At 37.4% G+C, this 24230-nt stretch overlaps 1 protein-coding gene across 2 annotated transcripts in view; it reads left to right on the forward strand.

The window, feature by feature from the left end:
* Positions 1-493: 493 nt before the first annotated feature.
* Positions 494-24230, forward strand: part of LOC126334832 (uncharacterized) — a 124410-nt gene continuing 100673 nt past the window's right edge. The window contains exon 1 of one of the 2 annotated variants that reach the window (XM_049997492.1): positions 494-663. In XM_049997492.1, the coding sequence (XP_049853449.1) occupies positions 538-663 (126 nt within the window). In that variant the 5' untranslated portion in view covers positions 494-537. The remainder of the gene's footprint in view (positions 664-24230) is intronic. The other variant, XR_007564778.1, reaches the window with a different exon arrangement.

The following is a 24230-nucleotide window of genomic DNA, read 5'->3' on the forward strand; positions in this document are numbered from 1 at the left end:
TGACAATTTTTGGAGACACAAATATTGACAAAAATTAAACAACGTAATATATTAAGATCACTAAACCTATATCGTGTTAATGATTTTCCTGCTGGAATCTACGAATATCTTTCACCCGTTCCATTTTGTTTCCAGAGAGACTGCAATCTTCACACACACCATAGAACAGTGAGAAATCGCACTAAATAGCACAGCAAAACTTATATCCTGTCTGGTATTTTGTAGTGATTTGCAGAGTGGTCAAGTAGATAGGTCTGAATGTATTTCATGGGGGAATTAAAAAAATAAAATAAAAATAGAACGGACTTAATATATAAAAAGTAAGAGAACCATTTGTAACTTTTTACGGTAAAATAAAGAACAGTTTTCGTGCAATTTATGCGATTTGTAAGCATAACATATTATATTGTCATTATTTTCTTAAAACGTAAACTTTGCTTTTGGAGCACACCTTCACGGCAACCTTTCAGAACTATCGATCATATATATATATCGATCATAAAACAGCGCGGAAAGTTTTTAAGTGAGTAGCGTGCTATGTTCAATAGGCGGTTTTGTCGACTGTGTTTGTGGAATGATCCGAAACTGGTACAGTTAAATCAAGAAGACGAACGAAACCATGACAACCTGATACACAAAATCGAATTCTGCTTGGAAACCAAAGTAAGTGCGTATCGTTAATATACGTAACCTCTTTTATTAAGCTCCCTGGTGCATTATTCACTCTTGACGTTTTTAACCTGTTATCCATTGCAATTATTATGATTTGAGCAGAAACATTGGTTAACGCTGATCACGTTTAGTTACACGCAGTTTGTTAATTTGCTCTTTATCATCACAAAAACACTGTAGCAGTTAAATCAGCGTTGTCTGAGTCAGTGCTGCGTTTCACCAAGTAGAATTATTTTACACGCATATTCTGACGTCAAACCAGAGTTATTGGTTGTTGCACGTTGTTGTTTCGTTCAAGACGCACAGTAATTAGTTAAAACACCCTAAGACGATGGGCTGCAGAACAAATCATGTTGATGTTTGTTTTTGTTTACACCCGATCAGCTGATCTATTATGCTACATTCTTAGTTACACACCGGAAGAAAACATTACGATTTTCTCACTCTTTGAGATATGTTTACGGCCTTACTACATTTAACTTATATAGCATTACACATTTATTTTCAATTGCTGAGTTGTCGTATGAATCAGTTTCTATTTCCGCTCGGTTTAGAAGGCTTTTATGTTAACTTATACATATTTTGGAAATTTATGATTGTGATATTGTGTGATAATAGAATAGCTGAGTTAATAATATACCACATTATTCAAGAAAGTCCATATTTGCACTTAAGAAGTAACATATATGCTGTTTCAGCTTGAGAATTAATTAGATACCTAGCTGTGTTTCTAATGAAGGAGTTGCTTCAAATAGGTTAACTGTTTTGCATTGGATGCTTGCAGAATACTTATGTTCAGGATGCCTACATACTTCATTGTGTTGCCCAGTGGATTTGGATACCTATCAATAGATCTCTGTTTGTAATGACTCATTTTAACCCTTGATTGTATGAGTGGCTAAATAATTGCATGAGAAGAGTCTCGTAGGGATGCTATGGGACTCCCACCTCAGAACAAATTATGGTGGATGTGGTGACACAGAATGGTTAAAACAGTGTTTATTATGAAAACAACCGACTTCCAGTTTTACTAGCCTCACCCCAGAAGCTGTGCTCATAAAAAGTGAAAAGTAATTTTGAAAAATGGCTTTACTCTTTGTGTCTAATTGGTGTGACCACAGGAAGCATCGTTTGTGTGATCTTAGTTTCCATAAGCTTTAGTTGTTGGCTAGTAACTCCACAATGTGTTGTGGTTTACAGGACATTTTATTTTTAGGTGTGGGTTTTTTAGTTATTTCCAGAAGAGGGTTCATCACTTTTTGCCATAGTTCCCTGAGAAAAATTCTTCTTCTGTCTGATATGATTTTGGACTACATCAGCTTTACTGTGACAATAAACAGAGAACATTTGTGGGTGCTACATCCATTATGTTTGTCAAAAGACAAAAGCCTATCTGCTTGCATTTCTCTTCCAGTTGTTTGTGCATTTTCATCTGATAAAGACTCGGCTACAAATTTGGTTTTATTTTTGGAATGCGACCAAAGTATGCTTCTTTATGTCCTTCACTTGCTGTGGCAGTGTTGTGCAGAGAACTCATCTGTGGGACTATTATTATTACTGCTATTATCACTATTATCTGCATAATTTGCAGTAGCCAAATTGTCTTAAACCCAAATTATAAGAGAAGCCTTCATTTCTGGTGGAATTTGTTTATCGTTCGATTTTAAAGTTCCCATTGCTGTATTCTTTTCCAGCAATAGTTCTTCAAATAATTGAGCTCTTCTTAAAAAATTATCCATTGTAGTATTTATTGACATTCTTGTCACTGTCTTGGTTAGTGTCTTTACTGTGTAGTCATAATGCTGGTTTGCTTTGTCTTATCAGAATGTATCATTTTCTAAGATATATTATTCTGCCAACTTTTTATTTATACTAGCACTGCACCTTTCCTAAATTAGATGGTTCTTGATCTCCCCTAACATTCTTTTGCAAAATAAAATAGTCCCCCATATTCTCAGAGTTGCAATAACACTACCTGTTATTGGATGTGTAATGTTCACAATATTGTGTACTCAAATTCTGCTGCATTGCTGTAGTGTTTTGTACCACAGAGTTTGCTCATGATCAACAAAGAAATAAGCATTTCTATAATGTGTCTTCATTGGGAATCATAGAAGGTGTGGCCTGATTATCCTGGGAACCATCAGTGTCATCAATTGTCTTTTTCATTATTAAGAAAAAAAAAAAGAAAAGAGTTTTAGCTTCTTACCATTCAGGAACTGTAGATTCAAAATTCTGATAACTTGCACTGACTTCAGATGACATTATTTTTCTTGTAAAAGATAATATGGAATCCATGCTATAAGGAAAGAATAAAAGTATCTTGCATGATTATGTTGTGCATGAAACTTAACTTACGCTAATCTGAGACAATTTTGGCATAAAGACACACACTTCCAAAAGAATACTCAGCTGTACCATTTGCAGTATTTATGACTTTGAACAGTGAGTTAAGATGTGGCAGCAGCTAATTGTTTGTAGTAATCTTGCCAACATAATGTGCCATTAAGATCGAAGAAAAATAACATATTAAAAATATGAATTGTTTGACAAGGGGTGTAATATATCCATGCCATGCATTAGACGAGTAGGATTACAAAATTAATGAAGAAGGATAATTAATTTAACTTGCATCAAATAATGTTTCTCCTAGATCAAGTGAAATGTATTTCCAAAGTTAAAACAAAATGCAAACCAAAATAAACAATTTTTATGTCAGTTTATTGATAAAATGGAAAGTTACCAGCTCTAAAAGACCCAAGGGTTAAACAAAGGTCATACGTATTGACAGTTTGTGCATTCTGACATTGTTAATTAGTTCATATATTTAGATAATGTAAAATACCTACACCAAAGAAAATATATTTTCCTTAAATGTCTAGAAATTTTTTCTCTTGTTAAATCTAGGAGTTAATTGAATTTTTATATGTTAATAGGTCAAATAATTTGTTTTCAGAAACCACAATCCATAAAATATTGATATTGAACAGTATAAAACTGATTTTACACATAACAACATCAATAATAATAATAAAATTAAAATTTGTCATATTATTCTAGCCTACTTATCTTGGCACACAGACTCGTAAGCGGGAAAGAGTGATTCAAATTTAATTTGAATTTCTTTTTCATAATTTACAAGGAAAGAATTTTAAATCTGTTCTCAGTGTAGTTTCCACTTACCTGATACTTTGTGGAGTTATAAAATAGATTGTTATTGTTAAATACCTCTATGGAATATGGCCAAAATTACTATTGCAGCTGTAATACTGGGTTAGTTTCAGTAACTTAGTTAATGTAATAGTTATTTACCACAGTTAAACAATAGCTTGAATAACCAATAATATCTTGTATGATTGTGCTATATTGTGACTGAATTTGATTTGTTTAGTCGTTAATATTGCTGGTTTCCCTGAACCAAAAACTTAAGAAAAAGATAGGCCCTTGTGAGATAGGCAAGATGATTAAATTTAAAATACTTATTAAAAGCTTTTGACAATGTTTATAATGTGTAAGTTGGAAATCCTAAATATGTTAAAACACTTTTCTACCATCAAATAATGACTGTTAATAATGTTGATATCATGACTAATTACTGATAGTAACTAGTAATTAAAATCATGAAAAGGGAAAAAGCATAAGTTAAATAGAATTTTCTTCTATTTCTTATATCAGATCAAGATTCAGATGTGTCACTCACATAATTATGTTGTTGGAAATAAGTTTGCGTCTTAGCTATTGAATCTACTACTTACGGAAAGGATGATCATTATTTTATTAACTTATCCAGTTGGTATAACTACAAAATATATTTACTGCTGTATGTTATAATAATTTTCTGTGCACATGAGCAATTGGTAATGATTTGAAGTAAAGATGTGATGGTATCAATTGAGTATTTGGTAGTACAATTGGTTGTGTAATGCATATCTCCTTGAGTCATTTTATGAATTGTCAGGTATGTAAGCTGTAGAGGAAAATGCATTAGCTTCTTCCAAATATAGTACCAAGTCTCATTTTTGCAGTTTGCGCTGTATTGTAAGGTGAATGAATACATAGACACTAACAAATTTATGCATTGACAGGTTAAACTCAACATGGTAGTGTAGTCATGAATTATATAGAAAAATACCGCCATACATTATAAGAGAAACAGTGAAGATGGCAATTGTACTCTATAACAAAGTAGCAGACCTGTATCAATCTGAATTATTGTTTTACAACATAGTGCTATAGAAATTTTTTTTGCAATTCTTCTTCACATGAATAGTTTTTATTCTCATAGTTATTATTTCCTGCAATTCTCTGAATATTATTTTAGATTGATACAACTACTTTGTCTGATAATGGTTGTTTCTGACTCTGGTTGTGGCTGTGCACTTCTACGTGAAATTAATTGGTATATACTTTCATGGACTGAAGCTTAATTTTCTAAAGTCCATATACGAAGACAGAAAACAAACTATTTATAGGCATGTAGGATAATACTGGATGATTAAGTGATCTAATTTATTTATCATAATTGTTTGTGCATAACAACTCCTTTAATGGCTTTAGTGCTTATTTTGAAGTTTAAATATTTGTTTTTTTTAATTGTTTGTCCAAATTATATTCACACAGAATAGCACACCATATAACTATTCACATTTCAATAACAACCACATAATGGTGTTTTCACAGTACATCTAAAAGTAATACTAAGTATTCTTAAAATCTCTTTTTTTCTTTATGGTTCCCCTTCTTTGATTTTTGACCAATGTTAAATAACTAATTGCACACCAGAAGTGTTATGTAAGACATGTTTTCTGTGCATCATCCTCCAAAGTATTTGTTCCATCAGTTTTCTCCTAATACTATTTACACTTCTTACTTTTTGGTTGTGATTGGGTTACCAGTGTAATTAACCTTCATTTTCTTAAGTGAAAGTGTTAATTGTAAAAATAAAAAAACTTTACATTTTAGATTAACTGTTGTGTATTAAATCATTTCCAAAAATATATCAGAGGAGCCAATATAGATCTGTGGGGGTATCGTCATTGTCGTCATATGAATAACTAATGTTTGGTGAAAGTTTTTGTGATGGCTATATCCTCTGTTGAATACCTTATGGAGATGACTTGGGCCGGCTGTAAGAAATTTCGTGAATACCGTAATGTTATAACCTTGTTAGCAACATATCTTGATCTGAGCAAAGCCTTTAGAGACCTCTTAGTTCCAGCCCACGCCGTTATCCCTTAAGATCTAAGCGTTACAGATGTGTTTCAGGTAGGCACAGACAACTTTTTCACATGATCAGTAATTTGTGAAACACTTTAGAGTTTTTGTTACTGTTGAAAGAAGACTATCAGATTTTTTATATTAATCTTTAAATTGATGTGAAAAATATATGTAAGTCATGGCAGGTGCTTAGTTTTGTCCACCTCCTGTGTTGCTCCTCTGAATTCTATGAATTAATATGATGCATTTAATGCAATGTTGTTAGATGTATGCAGAATTCCACAGCTAATTACTTTGTGGTTTTATTGCTTACCCTACATGCTATTGGTCTGTGTAACCATAAGCATTTTGGCAGTGAAAAAACTACCTGCAGCATGATGCAGGCAATGTAAAAATAAGTAATACACATATGTCTGTAAGAAGTTGTTTGTTTTATCAAAACAAATATTAGCTAGTATATTTCTCATTTCCCCCCGTAGATATGAAAGTACAAATATGTATTGCATAGTTGCAATAATTAGCAGTTAGGGGAAGAATTAAAATAAGTTTATCAACTCAACCTAGGGTTCATTTGAACACCAGAGTGCTGTAGTTATTAATAAACATTATGTTAGCTCCACATTCGAATCTCCTTACTCTTCCAGCTATAGTTTGGCTGTCTCACTCATAATATGCAGTTTTGTATGGCTCAATAGCCACATGCAACAATTGGCCACCTTTTTGGTGACTTGCATGTCCCTAACTTAGCCCAGTTACACAACCAGGGAAAGGGGGCCTCAGAGTAATGTTCAATTTGAACCAAGTGTTGTTCCTTGTGATTCCTTACATTGTGAAACCTAAATTAAAGACAGACAGAAAATTTCTGTGGTATGACAATATTTGATCTTGCATCCTATCAATTTCCAGCCACATGGTTTACCACTAGAAAATTAGGTCCAACAATGTAACTCACGGATATCAGCTAGAATGCACTTTGTGATTTTGAATTCATCAGTACTTACCATAAGTAGACATCAGGAATGAACATCAAATATCCTTCTGCTGGCCATAATTTGAATGACTGTTGTGGTATATTAACCAAGTCAGTCATCAGTCCATAGAAATAATATTCATTAATAAACTGTGGCATTCAGAAGTTTCATTAGCGTATATAAATGAGTTCTTTTCCAAAGTGTACCCACAGTCACATAAAATACACTAACTGAAAAACTGCATTGAAAGGGTTATTAACAAATCATGCTGAGGCTATGGTATCATTTACATAATGTTGATCTTCTTAAAGTAGAAACTCGGAGATCATTTGAAGCAAAATAGATACGAAGTGATTAACTTTATTGCTATCACTTATTGAATCACTGAGACAATGAAATTTGCAGCTATTTCATGCTGAAGACAACATATTTTCAGGTATAGATGTAGGGTTTACGATGCTAATCTCTCTCCTCTCCTTGAATTCTCTGTTTGAAGTAGCCTACCCAAAATGTACTGAACTGGATACAGCTCGTGACTATGTGTCACACCATAACTGCAAAGTCAGGACTCAAGTCCTTGTTGGTCCTAAGATTTCTTGCTGTAACTTACTGCTGCGTTCACTTCTGGCCATGATTTGTGTGTGTCAGAAACGCTAAGTTACACCATAATTTGGATATTATATTAAACTACAGGCCCACCCATACATGGTTGGGTGAGAGATTTCAGAAGTTGACATCAACTTAGAGAGTGTCACCTCCGGTAAGACCACACCTAATGTAGCACTGCAATATTCAAATTGATCTTTGAGTCGAGAACAGCTTAATCTTTTATTGTAATAAATGCATCATATTTTGTTGCCTATCATGTATGAATGTGATAATCACAAGCTCATCATATTTTCTGCTTTCCTATGCCATTATTATATATATGCATCTTTGTGAATGGATATTGAAATATTTGTTTGCTAACTAGCTGTTGAACAGAAAAAACTGAATTATGGCTGATTACTTTAGTGACAATGAGGTTCACAAAATAATGGTATTTTTATAATCAGACATATTTTGATATAGTGCATATATAAAGATACCCTCTTCATCATCCCATACAGTAACCAGCTTATTTGAATTGAAACTTCTGCTTTTGAAACAGCTGTAAGGTGATTGGGATGTCTTGTTTTCCAGTCACAGTTTAAATTTGTGTGTCATTCTTAAATTAATATTTTAGTGACATACTAGTGAGTTGGAGCCTGCTGGTTTCTCATTGTGTTCATAGTGTGTGCGACACTTGCACTATGTATTCTACTGATCCCAATACCTGATGAATTTTTATTGATGTCCAGCCACTACATACTTTATGAATGTAAATCCAATAAACTTTTTTCTTCTCGTTATAAGTAACTTCGTCTATGCTGAGCAGAATATAATTCTTAAGTTTGTGCAGATACGTCTTTTTCCGGTCACTTAAGGTACCAATACAAGACACAAAAAAAACTTTCTTGAACAACCTAATCTAAAATATTTCCCATATGCTAGAGATCTGTTAAATGCTAATAAACTAATTCTAGTTATAGACTTTGTGTCATCACCAAAATCTCATGACTTATGAAAAGGTGATGTCCCATTGATCCATTGATTTATTTTTTGAACATGTATTCAACTGACTTTATGCTCAGTTGCTCTGAGCCATTCAGTAGAAGTCTTTACTAGTGGAGGTGCAATATGCATATCATTGTCCATATTGTATGGGCTGTGGGTTAGGTATGACCACAATATTACACAAGATAATGTTAAAGTAGAACAACAAATACATAATACGTAAATGTGGGAGCAGATTCGGGAGATTAGCTTTTTTGGCCTGCAGGTATTTGCACAACATATGATAAATCAGAAATACTATGTGTACTTGCAGAAATTCAGAAAGAGAAGTGTGTGTCAACTGCAAGATTGAGAACAACAGTGTATTCTTTCATGTATATGCTCATGTGGAATGAAATTAAAAACAGCTGCTGACTCTTTTTGAGGTGGGAGTGGGGTTGAGTGAGTGAGCACTTCTGTCATTACAGTGAATGTCGAATAATTTAGCATGTGACACAATGGTGATTACTTCGAATCTTTTACTACTTTCCTGACAACCAGCACGATATCAGCATACTCACTTGCAGCTTTATTTGGCCAGTTTTCTACTATAGCCCTGTTGGCATATGTTGGTCCCCAACATTTGCAGAGGTCTGTGCAAGGCAGCTTCATGCACCAACCTCAACCAGTCATGTAATGCATCTTTGTAAATGTGTCCATGGCAGTGCCCCAATGTTATCACAGCTCTGTAGACGGCTACTGTTGTCACCTGCAGGTATTAGCACTTACTTTTTAATGCTGGCAACAGTGCTACTAGCTATCAGGGGTCTTCATATGCTGACTGGACCACAGGCACATGTGGGTCATTAATTTGCTCAAGAGTATGTGAAGAAGTATACTTTAGTTTTGTATGTGAAACATCATATCAAAACAGCTGGTAAAACACACACACACACACACACACACACACACACACACACACACACACACACACACACACACACACACACACACACAAAAATCTGATTGAGGGTAAGCATGTAATACATTTTCAGAGTTCATGTATTAAGAAAAGAGGAGCCTTGTGTACATGTATGCTGTAACTGAAAATCAGTTTATGATGTGAACAGATGACATTACACTAGTCAAGAATTTACATCCCTTCAGATAGTTTCACATTTGATCAATAGCCCTTCAAAGCAGTATGATTTTGAGCTAAGGAAAATGAAAAAGGAACTAATATTATGCGTCCTTAATATTTGTTGTGTGTTTTCTATAAAGATGCACCATATAGCATAATGACTTCTAACCAAAAGAATTCATTTCATTAACCATTCTTACAACTGAAGCTTCTTTTAAAATACAATTGTGTTCTGGTCCACTTAGGTATTGTTTGTTACTAGCACTGTGTGTGAAGTTGATTTTCTGTATATAAGCCCACTATAAAGTGTTTGTTGGACTTCCACTTTTCTTCTTCTCGGCATATTCTCTTTATGCATGCAATTAGAAAAGTAATTAATTCTGCACCTTAGTACATGGTGTCCTATCTGTCAGGTACTCTACTTATATGGAAAATGTGCCAATGGTGAAAATTAGATCACCATTCATAGGAATTTTAAAACAGAAGTTTGTGGTTTCATATTTAGAAGTTGTTTTCAGTACTGTGGTAGAAGTTTATTTCATTCTTCCACACTATCTCCTTTACTGGATTGCTAATTTGCCACAGTTTTTCTGCAGTGTCTATATCATGTTTGAGATGCCATTGTCATTATGTTGTTTCTATAGCAAGATAAAATCATGTGTTGTATAATATTTAAAATATGAACTGAAAACACTGTACTACTTGGTGGTTTACTCTTCAGCTTTGTTTTCTCATTTGATTGTTCTTAATGTTTTCATTTGCTAAGTCCCTCTCTTTATGGTGTTTCAGCAATTTTAACTTTGGTATCCCATGTACATTGATTGTAATGTGTCACTTTTTATCGTATGAGAAATATGTAGTCAGGAAGATGTTACATCCTAATTTATATTCCGCCATGTCAGTCTTCACATCTTTTAAACCTTCCTACTCTTTTTTTTAAAAATTTGCCCTGCAGTTTCCAGTTCTCACAGATTATAGTTCAATATCAGACAAAAAAGGAGAAAAAGACCTTTTAGATGCTCAATTCTCTTGTTCCCAATCTCAAATCCCTGCAGTTCACTGTGCTGTGATGGAAGACATGATATTACTGTTATAGCTTGCAAAATAAAGAGCGCATCTCTGAGCAAAGAAGGATGTAGATAGAATGCCTTTTAATCAGGACAGTCAGTTGTTTTATAGATTACTCTTTGAACATAAGGATACAATGGATATGTAATCCTGTCTGCAACAGAAAATGAACAAAAAGGAAAACGGTAAAACTACACTTACACAAACAAATTTTACAGTGTTCTTCTTTGAAATGAGATGAGCGTATGGCAAATTGGCCGGGAGGTCCCATTCCGGGAAGTTCGGCCACCAACTGCAAGTCTTATTTCAGTCGACGCCGCATTGGACGACTTCCGCGCCGGTGATGAGAATGACTGGGTGTCGGTTGACGATGAGGACAACTTAACAGCTAGTCCACGAGCGGAGAAAATCTCCAACCCGGCCCGGAATAGATTTTCTTTCCTTTGGTTATTAAGAGAGCAACTAGACTTTCCGCAGTGAGGTCGGTATATGGTGTGTGAAATAAGGTGAAGAGAAAAAAGATTTTAACTTAATGAGGTACATGTGAGAAGCAAAAGATATTATTGATGGAGATACAGAGAAAAAAAAATTAAATAAATGCAAACAAGTAACAAAGTTCCTATGTTGCTAAAATAGCATTGCAAAGCATCAATCTAATTGTTGAGTGGAGGAGAAAAAAATTGTCTCTGTTGAAGTGAGCTTTTTAAATATTGGAGACTGGACTATAGGGTCGATGCCAAGAGCTGGCTCGAAAAACGGGTCTGTGAAGCAAGCGGAGCTAAAGTTCTGGACGAAATCGACTCAAGGAGATAATCACGGCCAAAAGAACCGAGAATTCGAGAAGCGGTTTTCGGAGATGGTGCTCCCAAAATCTTCCGCCAAAATCTATCATTGTTAGGGACAGTGCGTCGTATTGTCGGCAGGTGCACAAAACACCTACTATCCCAGGGTGGAGATGATAGAATGTCTGCGAAAAAGGAAAGTTAAATGCAATGACAGCATGACAAAGGCTGAGCTGTATGCTCCTGTACAGGCGAATAAACCGAGTGAAAAGACGTACGTGGTAGACGAACTGGTTAAGACTGCAGGTCGCGCTGTGGTACGCTTACCGCCGTTCAATTGAAACTTGAAGGCAACTGAGCTTGCATGGGCGAAAATTAAACGGTACTGAGGGACCACGACGTGTCTGGCGACATGTCTGCAGCCAATCTCAAAAAAACTGACAGACGGTGCCTTCAGTTCTGTAAAACGACTGGGAAGGGTACTGCAGAAACATGCAAGAGATAGAGCATGATTAGAGAAGGCGCGATGGCGTAATGGAAATTGCAGTTGACGACATTATAATACGTGCTAATGACTCTAGTGAGGACTCATACATACACAGCGGAACATGAGAGCTCGTCCCGCACGGACATGGCTGATAAGCACACGTACAGGGCCAAAAGTTACTAAAATAAATCGCCAAACTATTTCATGCAGTAGGCGTACTTAAATCGCGAGAGTGTTACAAATCTCATCGAAAGTTTGAAGTGGGACACGCTTGCAGATAGACGACGCAGTAAGCAGAAGGGATTGCTCACTAAATTCCGAGATACGAGGATGTAGAGCATATATCATTACAACCAACTTTCAAATCGCGCAATGGTCACCATTCAAAGATAATGGAAATTAGAGCGAGCTCGTATTGAGGCGTTCAGGCAGTCGTTTTCCCTCGCGTGATGCGCGTGTGGAACAGAGGAGGAGGGGGGGGGATATGACTTTGGCGCGAATTGTACCCTCGCACACGCACCGCTTGGTGGCTAATGGAGTATATATGTAGATATTGAATTAAATGGGTTTTCTATCATAAATTGTGTTTAGCTGTAGTTTGTGTCATTTCTGATAACTTACACACATCGTAGCGATAGATGTCTTCATTGATTTCGGCATTCACGTTTATCATGCTTCAGATCTGTTTTCACTGAAGCGCGAACACGGGTATAGGCTGGCTGCTGTGAGAGAGGGAAGCGGGACATGTCCCTCCGCACCTCTCTTCCTATGGTCGTCTCGTTTGTTTACACCCGCTGCCAACTGCCACGATTTAGTGTCCGGGTAATATTTAGTCTGTTGTTTACAGTTGTCGAAGTTAGACGTGTTTTCGAGTGCTCTGCGAATTTGTGCTTTCGAAAAACGTGTACCGAAATACTTGCATTAAGTTTTGCATGGAAAATGGAATAAAGTGCAGCACCGACTTCAAAATTTTACCTGTGGCTTTGGGCGAATCTACTATGACAAGAGTTCACGAGTCGCGATAGGCACAACAAAAAGATTCACACAATTCTCTCTCATGCAAACGCAATTTGCACACACATCTGCAGTCTAAGAGAACTGAAACCACACTGAGACTGCAGAGGCTCCAGCGCGCGCGCGCGCGCGCGCGCGCGTGCGCGTTTGTGTGTGTGTGTGTGTGTGTGTGTACACTGCTGACATAGGCCTTAATGGCCGGAAGCTATAATTGTATGAATCTCTTTGTTATGCCTATCGCGACTCAGCATCTCCGCTATATGGTGAGTGGCAACTTTCCTTCTCTCGTATTGTTACATTCCATACTGGATTTTCCATTGTTTGAAGAGTTAACGAGTGGTGCAAACGTTACAAAGAGTATCGAGAAAACGTTGAAGACAGAACGCCATGAACACCCTACCCTAGCACATCAATTACTGACGACAATGTGGAAAAAGCAAAGAAAATGGTTCTGGAAAATTTCCATCACCATCAGAGAGGTTGCTGATGATGTCGGCATATCCTTCAGCTCATGCCAAGTAATTTTTTCAGATGTGTTGGACATGAAACGTTTAGAACATTGTGTAGACATCACCCAGAAGTCGACAACGATCCCGACAACGAAAGGTTATAACAGGTGAGAAAACATGAGTATACGGGTGTGACGTCGAAACCAGTGCCCAGTCATCCCAATGGAAACTACCTGAAGAGCTGAGACCGTAAAAAATTAGACATGGTTCGATTACTTGTGAAGGTTCTTCCCACAATTTACTTAGATTATAGTGGAATACTGCATCATGAGTTCCTACCTTATGGTTTTATGGCCAGTAAGGAATGTTACCTAGAAGTTACGCTCTGTTTGCAGAGAGCAATAGGAAGAAAACGGCCAGAGTTGTGGCAAAACCATTAGTGGAAACTGCATGACGATAAGGCTTCTGCTCACACCTCAATGCCTGTTCATGATTTTTTGCGAAGGAAGCGAAACCATTATGTTGTCTTGTCCACCATATTCACCGGACATGGCCTCTGCAACTTCTCGCTATTCCCGAATCTGAAGACAACCATGGAAGTTTGTTTGCTACCCTTTGCTCCTGACGCTGAAGAGAACCATGATAGGACGTAGTTTCGCCACCACTGATGAGATAAAAACAAAAATCGCTGAATGAGCTGAACACCTTAATGTAAAGTGGAATTACATTGGAAATGTAAAGGGGAATTACATTGAAGAGGACAAAGCTGATGTTGATGAATAAATAAAGATTGTTTTTAGAAAAATAAAAAGTTCCCATTACTTTTTGATCACGCCTCTCACCTTTTTGAAGAGGCTGTTGTGTTACATGGTTTTGTGAAAGTAAAATTTTTTTTAAAGACAAGACTGCTTCAGCAGTGTGTATTTGTAAGCACGGCTAGTTTCTCAGCATTGCTAGTATTGTGAGTGCGTGTTGGTGACTCCCATGGAAAACTCGAAGAGTTGAAAATGCAGCATCATTTGGGGCATCGTTATTCGATAAAGCTCTGTGCGAAACTGAACGAAAACCGCTATAGTTGCTTTTGGTATGATGAAAGATACATATAAAGATACAGCCATGTCACATGAAATGGTTTTCATATAGCACAAGAGGTTCAAAGATGGCCGCCGCAAGGACGTTGATGACTATGACCGTGCTGGGAGACCTCCAATAAGCTGAAATGGTGGAAAATTTGGTGAAAGTGCATTTTTTCCTGCCAGGCAGACTGTCACAGGTCAGTTTTACGCTGGAGTGCTCCGCCGTTTGAGGGATTCAGTCCGTCGCGTTCGCCTGGAGAATAAATATGATTGGGTTCTTCGCATGCGTCCTCTCACACATCGCTAGCCGTCACCGCCGTCGCCAAAGTTTCGGAAACACTACCGCAGCCACCCTACAGCTCTGACATAGCTTCCAGTGACTTTTTCCTTTTTTTTTTCTTTTCCTTCCCGAATCAAGAGAAACCTGAGAGGGAAGCTATTAGACTTGATTCCAGCGCTACATTTCAGCTTCGACGAAGCTTCTTGACAGCCTTACACGCGAAGAGTTCTAGGTAGCCTATGAACAATGGCAAAAAACTCTGGGAGCGGTGTTTTGATGCCCAAAGGTCATTTGTAACTCGCTGTACATAAATATTTAATAAATTTCGTGTTCGGGGCCTCGTCTTAAAACTTTGTGAACGTACCCTTTATTTTCTTAAAGGATTGAATGCGTTTAGGAGCTTCGAGAAATATTTTCGTGACAGAGGAAATGGTACTGTTAACCTCAGGAAAATTGTAGCAATACGCAAAGCAGGTGCAATGAGTCTTGCTGTGATAGAATTCTTTCAGTGTTACTCCGGCTTTACAATATAAGGCAGCACAGTCTGTCACCAACAGCAAAAATGTCTCACCCCAAGTTCTCCTGGCCGTAGGATGAGTAGGGCATCCATGACAGCATGGGCACGAGTATTGTGATTAGTCTTCTCACGTTCTTTACACAGGAGAACGTGGAGTTTCCTGGTGCCATGGGATCGAACTTCCCCAGTACGACGTTAGCTATAAATCTACAATGAATGGTTCAAATGGCTCTGACCACTATGACACTTACATCTAAGGACATCAGTCCCGTAGAACAAAGAACTACTTAAACCTAGCTAACCAAAGGACATCGCACACATGCCCGAGGAAGGATTCGAACCTGCGATCGTAGCGGTAGCGCGGTTCCAGACTGAAGCGCCTAGAACCGCTCGGCCACACCGGCCGGCATATCTACAACGACGGTTAGTGGTTTTGTCCACGGAAAGCCACATATATTGGTCACCAATATTAGTTTTAATATCAGCAAGAGCCTTTCCATACACCTGTTTCAAATAATTTTCACGCAGTATCGACTCATCTGGTATACTGCGGCCTCTGATACTCTCCAGAAAGCCTTAAGAAGTAGAGTTCTTTGGCGCATTCCATGGCACATAAGGCTTTTAGCTGACACTAAAGTCTCACACAAGTCTAGATAAAAACTGTCAGCTGCACTATTTGTCATAGAGGAAATTAATGGTTGAATCTAATTCTTTCTAGTGAGGCTCATAATGTGAGCTGTGGAGTCTTTGTATTGAAGAAAATGTGACAGTTTATCACAGCTTATCTAAAATTAAAACATGTGAATGCTAAGCAAATGGCAGGAACTAAAAAATAAGAAAGGGATCATCTAAGGTGTCACCTTTAATTCAGTCGCATATGCATTTCAGTAAAGAGAATTTAAACTTCCACATGAAAGTCCTAGAGAAGAAGACTAGCAAAAAAGACTAGTAGATAAGATGAATGATAAAAATAATCTGTTTACTTAAGTTGATTTTGACAGGCTTCGCAAAAATTGCCCGGCTGTCAGTTGTGAAATATTGGAGTTTTCTCCAACCCACCACCGGAAAAAGACCAACTTTCGACGATTTAGGTATGACAGAATTACCCTCACAGTGCAGTACTCAATGCGAGTCAACACACCACCCAACTTCACTTCGTAACTACAACAATAAATAGACTCAAATGTCACCCGTTTGTTCCTTTAATATACCTCTCTATTGTCGGACGGCGTTTAAGTAAAGGCTGGCTGGGTTCGTCCTAGCGCAGAGGCGTATGCTCAAATTCTCAAAGCGACAAATGTTGATTTCAGTGTGGTCTATAGTTATTACACCATCCCAAAGAGGAAAATTTGTGACTAGTGTCACCGATGCAGCAGCGTGCTGGCACCTGGGCTGTCGATATAGCGGACAAAATCTGGATTTAGAAGGAGAAAAAAATTAGAGACCTCTGGCGACTTTTTAGAGGGTGAAACAGACGAAATTAATTAAAAAATTAATAATGGGCAACTAACCAGACATAATTAAATACATAAAATTATTACAATCATACACTTACCCGATTTTCAACTTCTGATCCTGGTGACTTCAACATCGAATCAGATAAAACGGAAATCCACAGAAGCAGGAACATTGTATCAAGCTGTTACGAAACATAAAAATAGTGCAAAATAATACAACTTTTTGACGGGTGCAGCGATGCTAGCGTGTAGCGCTCCAAGTTTCAGAACTGTAGTGACACGTGAATGGCGTTAGATACGCTGAGAAACAGTTTGGGACTACTTTGAAACATCATTGTTGGCACTAATTGAAAAACGTATTTAAATTTGTATCCCGTTTCCTATTATTTCAACACAAAATAAAATAAATCTCAGAGCAATACAACATGTGTGGTTCACAGTAGCAGAGGCGTAATCCTATCATCGAAAATGCCCCTAGACGAGAAACTAATTGTAACCTCACTTTAAGTTTGAAAGGAACTCATTATGAGTGTACGTGCGTGCTTGGCACGTATTTCCTCATTCATTGCGCCGGTTACTTTTTATGTAGCTCATGCCCAGTTCTTAAATTACACATAGCAAAAGTTCCCTTACAAGTAGCAAAGAACGCAATTGCGGCTATAAGCCACCGCCATGACCCCAGTGTTGTTAGTTTTCTTTTCCAAATAAATGTCAACAGTCCGTAACTTCTATAATTCCCATTATGGGGTTGTTGTTGTTGTTGTTGTTGTTGTCTTCAGTCCTGAGACTGCTTTGATGCAGCTCTCCATGCTACTCTATCCTGTGCAAGCTGCTTCATCTCCCAGTACCTACTGCAACCTACATCCTTCTGAATCTGCTTAGTGTACTCATCTCTCGGTCTCCCTCTACGATTTTTACCCTCCACGCTGCCCTCCAATGCTAAATTTGTGATCCCTTGATGCCTCAAAACATGTCCTACCAACCGATCCCTTCTTCTAGTCAAGTTGTGCCACAAACTTCTCTTCTCCCCAATCCTATTCAATACCTCCTCATTAGTTACGTGCTCTATCCACCTTATTTTCAGTATTCTTCTGTAGCACCACATTTCGAAAGCTTCTATTCTCTTCTTGTCCAAACTAGTTATCGTCCATGTTTCACTTCCATACATGCCTACACTCCAAACAAATACTTTCAGAAACAACTTCCTGATACATAAATCTATATTCGATGTTAACAAATTTCTCTTCTTCAGAAACGCCTTCCTTGCCATTGCCAGTCTACATTTTATATCCTCTCTACTTCGACCATCATCAGTTATTTTGCTCCCCAAATAGCAAAACTCCTTTACTACATTAAGTGTCTCATTTCCTAATCTAATTCCCTCAGCATCACCCGACTTAATTCGACTACATTCCATTATCCTCGTTTTGCTTTTGTTGATGTTCATCTTATATCCTCCTTTCAAGACACTGTCCATTCCGTTCAACTGCTCTTCCAAGTCCTTTGCCGTCTCTGACAGAATTACAATGTCATCGGCGAACCTCAAAGTTTTTACTTCGTCTCCATGAATTTCCTTTACTGCTTGCTCAATATACAGATTGAATAACATCGGGGAGAGGCTACAACCCTGTCTCACTCCTTTCCCAACCACTGCTTCCCTTTCATGCCCCTCGACTCTTATGACTGCCATCTGGTTTCTGTACAAATTATAAATAGCCTTTCGCTCCCTGTATTTTACCCCTGCCACCTTTAGAATTTGAAAAAGAGTATTCCAGTCAACATTGTCAAAAGCTTTCTCTAAGTCTACAAATGCTAGAAACGTAGGTTTGCCTTTTCTTAATCTTTCTTCTAAGATAAGTCGTAAGGTCAGTATTGCCTCACGTGTTCCAGTATTTCTATGGAATTCAAACTGATCTTCCCCGAGGTTGGCTTCTACTAGTTTTTCCATTCGTCTGTAAAGAATTCGAGTTAGTATTTTGCAGCTGTGGCTTATTAAACTGATAGTTCGGTAATTTTCACATCTGTCAACACCTGCTTTCTTTGGGATTGGAATTATTATATTCTTCTTGAAGTCTGAGGGTATTTCGCCTGTCTCATACATCTTGCTCAACAGATGGTAGAGTTTTGTCATGACTGGCTCTCCCAAGGCCGTCAGTAGTTCTAATGGAATGTTGTCTACTCCCGGGGCGTTGTTTCGACTCAGGTCTTTCGGTCCTTTGTCAAACTCTTCACGCAGTATCGTATCTCCCATTTCATCTTCATCTACATCCTCTTCCATTTCCATAATATTGTCCTCAAGTACATCGCCCTTGTATAAACCCTCTATATACCCCTTCCACCTTTTCGCCTTCTCTTCTTTGCTTAGATCTGGGTTTCCATCTGAGCTCTTGATATTCATACACGTGGCTCTCTTTTCTCCAGAGGTCTCTTTAATTTTCCTGTAGGCGGTATCTATCTTACCCCTAGTGAGATAAGCCTCTACATCCTTACATTTGTCCTCTAGCCATGCCTGCTTAGCCATTTTGCACTTCCTGTCGATCTCATTTTTGAGACGTTTGTATTCCTTTTTTGCCTGCTTCATTTACTGCATTTTTGTATTTTCTCGTTCCATCAATTAAATTCAATATTTCTTCTGTTACCCACGGATGTCTATTAGCCCTCGTCTTTTTACCTACTTGATCTTCTGCTGCCTTCACTACTTCATCCATCAGAGCTACCCATTCTTCTTCCACCGTATTTCTTTCCCCCATTCCTGTCAATTGCTCCTTTTTGCTCTCCCTGAAACTCTCTACAACCACTGGTTCTTTCAGTTTATCGAGGTCCCATCTCCTTAAATTAGCACCGTTTTGTAGTATCTTCAGTTTTAATCTATAGATCATAACCAACAGATTGTGGTCAGAGTCCACATCTGCCCCTGGAAATGTCTTAAAATTTTAAACCTGATTCCTGAATCTCTGTCTTACCATTATATAATCTATCTGATACCTTTTAGTATCTCCAGGATTCTTCCATGTATACAACCTTCTTTTATGATTCTTGAACCAAGTATTAGCTATGATTAAGTTATGCTCTGTGCAAAATTCTACCAGAATGCTTCCTCTTTCATTTCTCCCCTCCAATCCATATTCACCTACTACGTTTCCTTCTCTCCCTTTTCCTACTGACGAATTCGTCACCCATGACTATTAAATTTTCGTCTCCCATCACTACCTGAATAATTTCTTTTATCTCATCATACATTTCCTCAATTTCTTCATCACCTACAGAGCTAGTTGGCATATAAACTTGTACTACTGTAGTAGGTGTGGGCTTCGTATCTATCTTGGCCACAATAATGCGTTCACTATGCTGTTTGTAGTAGCTTACCCGCACTCCTATTTTTTTATTCATTATTAAACCTACTCCTGTATTACCCCTATTTGATTTTGTGTTTATAACCTTGTATTCACCTGACCAAAAGTCTTGTTCCTCCTGCCACCGAACTTCACTAATTCCCACTATATCTAACTTTAACCTATCCATTTCTCTTTTTAAGTTTTCTAACCTACCTGCCCGATTAAGGAATCTGACATTCCACGATCCGATCCGTAGAACGCCAGTTTTCTTTCTCCTGATAACGACGTCCTCTTTAGTCCCCGCCCGGAGATCCGAATGGGGGACTATTTTAACCTCCGGAATATTTTACGCAAGAGGACGACGTCATCATTTAATCATACAGTAAAGCTGCATGCCCTCGGGAAAAATTACGGCTGTAGTTTCCCCTTGCTTTCAGCCGTTCGCAATACCAGCACAGCAAGGCCGTTTTGGTTAATGTTACAAGACCAGATCAGTCAATCATCCAGACTGTTGCCCCTGCAACTACTGAAAAGGCTGCTGTCCCTCTTCAGGATCCAAACGTTTGTCTGGCCTCTCAACAGATACCTCTCCGTTGTGGTTGCACCTACGGTACGGCCATCTGTATCGCTGAGGCCCGCAAGCTTCCCCACCAACGGTTAGGTGGGGGGGGGGGGGGGGGGGGGGTCGAAAAACTTAACACGTGTATATTGTACCGTAAAACACTTTTACACCACTGATATCCGCTAGAGACCTTAATTAATTCTTCGTTTATGCTCGCAAATTGTAGTCTAAAGCGATCCAAAACGCTTCCATGCTTTCATAAATTTCATACGATGTGCTGATTTTAACGATGTCTTCGCAATTTACAGACGGCTATTTTAATTATGTAAAAACAGATCTACATATTTCCTTACTGAGTCTAGTTCGTATAATAAAAAATAAACAGGTGTGTGTATTTTTATTTTGTAATGACAGTTAAGTACGAAACCAAGTAGTAGTATTTTAGTAGATACGGACCGAGTTAATTGTCGCCTGACGTGCTTATTAGCATCCGAGAAACAGTAAGCCATTTACACAGTAGTAACATAATGAGAGGGTGGTAAAGATTTTGCCAGTCGCGTTAAGAGTCAGAGTACTGATGATAGTAAGAGTGAATAGAAGACTTAAACATTTTCTCGCGAACCTTAAGTGTAAATATGCTAAAATGAGTATTTTAATTCTTGTTATAATTATTGCACATAAAATTGTTTGGATATCGAAAAGTGATATTTTTGATAGCTGCTGCAATTTATAGTGTCAAAAGTCGTAAATACGATCACATACTTATTTTGATCGTGCTTCTACACTTCAGTTACACAACACTATCGTTTCTCAGTGTTTATACAGGCCACTCGCTTGGCAGCATTGTAGTAGCGAGCCTGCAGAAAAACTGTGGGAGCTACGTGACTCAATCCAACAGAGAGAGAACAAGCATAATATAATGGAACTGGACTGTTTGGAATGTTATATTCATTTTTATTGTGTCGATGTGTTGCAGTGTCGTTAGTTCTTTCATTTGTTTACAAATTACCAATTTTGATTGTGTAACGTTAGTTATTGTTTGGAATTGATGCAGCTTTAAAAAATCATGGAATTCGCGCCTAACGAAAGATTTACATTCAGAGTTAGAGAAAAGAGTGAGAAAACTATGTGGACTTCTTGGTGAAGCCTCTGCCACTAAACTCAACAAAGCCTGTTGTAGCTGTTGTCAGTTGTATGCAAATATTAATGATTTGAAGAAGCATTTGGAAACGAAAACACACAGAGCAAAATATGATCTAATTTCTTAAAATACGCAGCTGACATTTTCTCCAGTACAAGTGGAAACAAGTAATTGCTGTGCAAGACCCGAGAGTATTTTAGCTTTTTACATTGCTGAACACATCTCAGTTTCTGACATCTATCACTTGACTGATGTGTGTAAAAAAGACGTTAAGGATTCGAAATCGACAACTGATATGAAATAACATAGAACCAAATACACAGAGCTAATTAAGTATATTCTAACACATTTCAAAAAGGGGCTATTAGGTGACATAGATGATAAAACACATAGTTTATTATTAGATGAATCAACAGATGTATATTAGATGAATCAACAGATGCAAGCACCAGAAAATATCTCGGAATCGCTGTAAGATATTTCACTTTAAAATAAAAAAGGACTGTCTGCGTCACTAGATTTGCACTCGCTAGTGAGTTCTGAACCTGTGGAATGGCATCAGCACTGATACAGTGTTTAAAAGTTAATGATCCCAAACTACAACATTTAATTAACAATAGGAACCGATAATGCATCTGTCACAGCCTGGCACAGCATGTATACAATTCTGAAAATGCAACATAGTCTTCCACATATGATTTTGATACATTGTGTCTGAAACTCGTTGCAGTTGAAAGTAACACACACATCAGAAATCACTTTGCCGCAAAACATAGTTTCTGGTCCATGAACCCTACGTCTGATTCTCACACTGTCAAAGAGCCAAACTGAGTATAAAAATGTTTTTTGAGCTAATTGATTGCTATGGTACGCTTTTAAAAATATGGAATGCGTGTGATACACAATGGCTATGTATAGAACTGGCTATAGCAAGAATTTTATCGCTGTGGGACGAATTAAAACTGCATTTTATGACTACTAAAGATCGATGTTAAACAGCGAAGTTGCTTTATAGTATGTACTCAGATGAACAGTATCGACTCTGTACTTACTTTTTGAAAACTGTTCTTGCTGACGTAAACAGACAATCAAAATATTTGAGAGTAAAAAAGCAAACCCTGTAAAACTGTTGAGTTCTGTGGAGACTTTTGCTACGTTCATTCAATTGGGGACTATCTCAACCCTCCCTACGTCGGATATATTTGTGTCACATATGCAAAAACTTTGATTAAATCATAATATCAGTACTGCAGGATTAAGAAAAAGGTTTTATTGATTTTAAAACGAAGCCAGCAGAAAACCAAAAACGACCTCAAGACATTTACAAAGCTTTCGAAAAAAATGACACTCTTGATTGAGGAGGTAACTTTGAAACAGTCAAAAGAGACTTCATTAGTTGATCTTGTAAAGAAACTGGGATACTCTGACGAAAAAAATGACAATCTCGCAGTAGTGGCAAACTATTCACTTCGTTGACTGGAATTCACTAAATGGGGACACTATTAGCTTTCAGGCTAAACTATCTGAATAACAAAATGTGATCGGAATACACACCTTCCAGGATTTAAGTGATTTCACTGTTCTATCCTCAGAGCAACCTAACCTCCAAAGTACGAGTAGAAAGGATGTTTAGCTCCGTGAATACTGTGAATAATAAGCTCTGGAACATACTCTTTGAACATACTGCAAATTCTCTTCTCATTAGAAACAAACTCAAGTTGAAAAAAAAAAAACGAGTTGCTCGACTTCTGATGTCACAGATGATGATGTTAGCCTAGTCCGTAAAGGAAGAGCAACAGAAACAGCAGAGGTTTCAACTTCTTCAGCTAACACAGTTGGTGATCCTGGTGACTTCTTATATGATTGTGTCATTTAGATATACGCATTTCGCTAATAATTACATATTCTTTTATGCAAACATAGCGTGACATGTTACACCAAAAGTCTAATCAGTGTACTCGTCATTGCGAACTACTTTCACAATTGGATTAGCCGTGAAATCGCAAAAATTAACTGTTACGTACATTTTTTTATGGCAATGACCTTTACAGATGGAACAGCTGATTTTTTAAATATTTTTTTATCTATTTAATGGTTGGTCTCGTAATAAAAGTTGGGAGTTATGAGTGCATTATCTGGGCATTCAATGTAACACATTTTATTTTCTCAGTAATTACAATTAGAAAACTTTAGTATCTGAAACTATACGTTTTATTTTGTCTTTCCAGATTGAAAGCCTGAGACACGAATAATTTGCAATTACAATTGAGTGGAGCTTTTAGGGGCATTGTTCAAGAATTTAATTTTCTTTCAGATTTTTATAATTATGGATATATTAGAACTAATTTTGTTGTTATAAATAATAACGCAATTTCATTACTGTATATCAATATATTGATGACATTTTTAATCTTTCATATCAAAGTTGGAAAATATTGCTAGAATGAAAGCAAAATAGGGCCATTAAAATGTCTTGTTGTACATTA

This window comes from Schistocerca gregaria, chromosome 2, assembly GCF_023897955.1.
Source record: "Schistocerca gregaria isolate iqSchGreg1 chromosome 2, iqSchGreg1.2, whole genome shotgun sequence".
Taxonomy (NCBI): domain Eukaryota; kingdom Metazoa; phylum Arthropoda; class Insecta; order Orthoptera; family Acrididae; genus Schistocerca; species Schistocerca gregaria.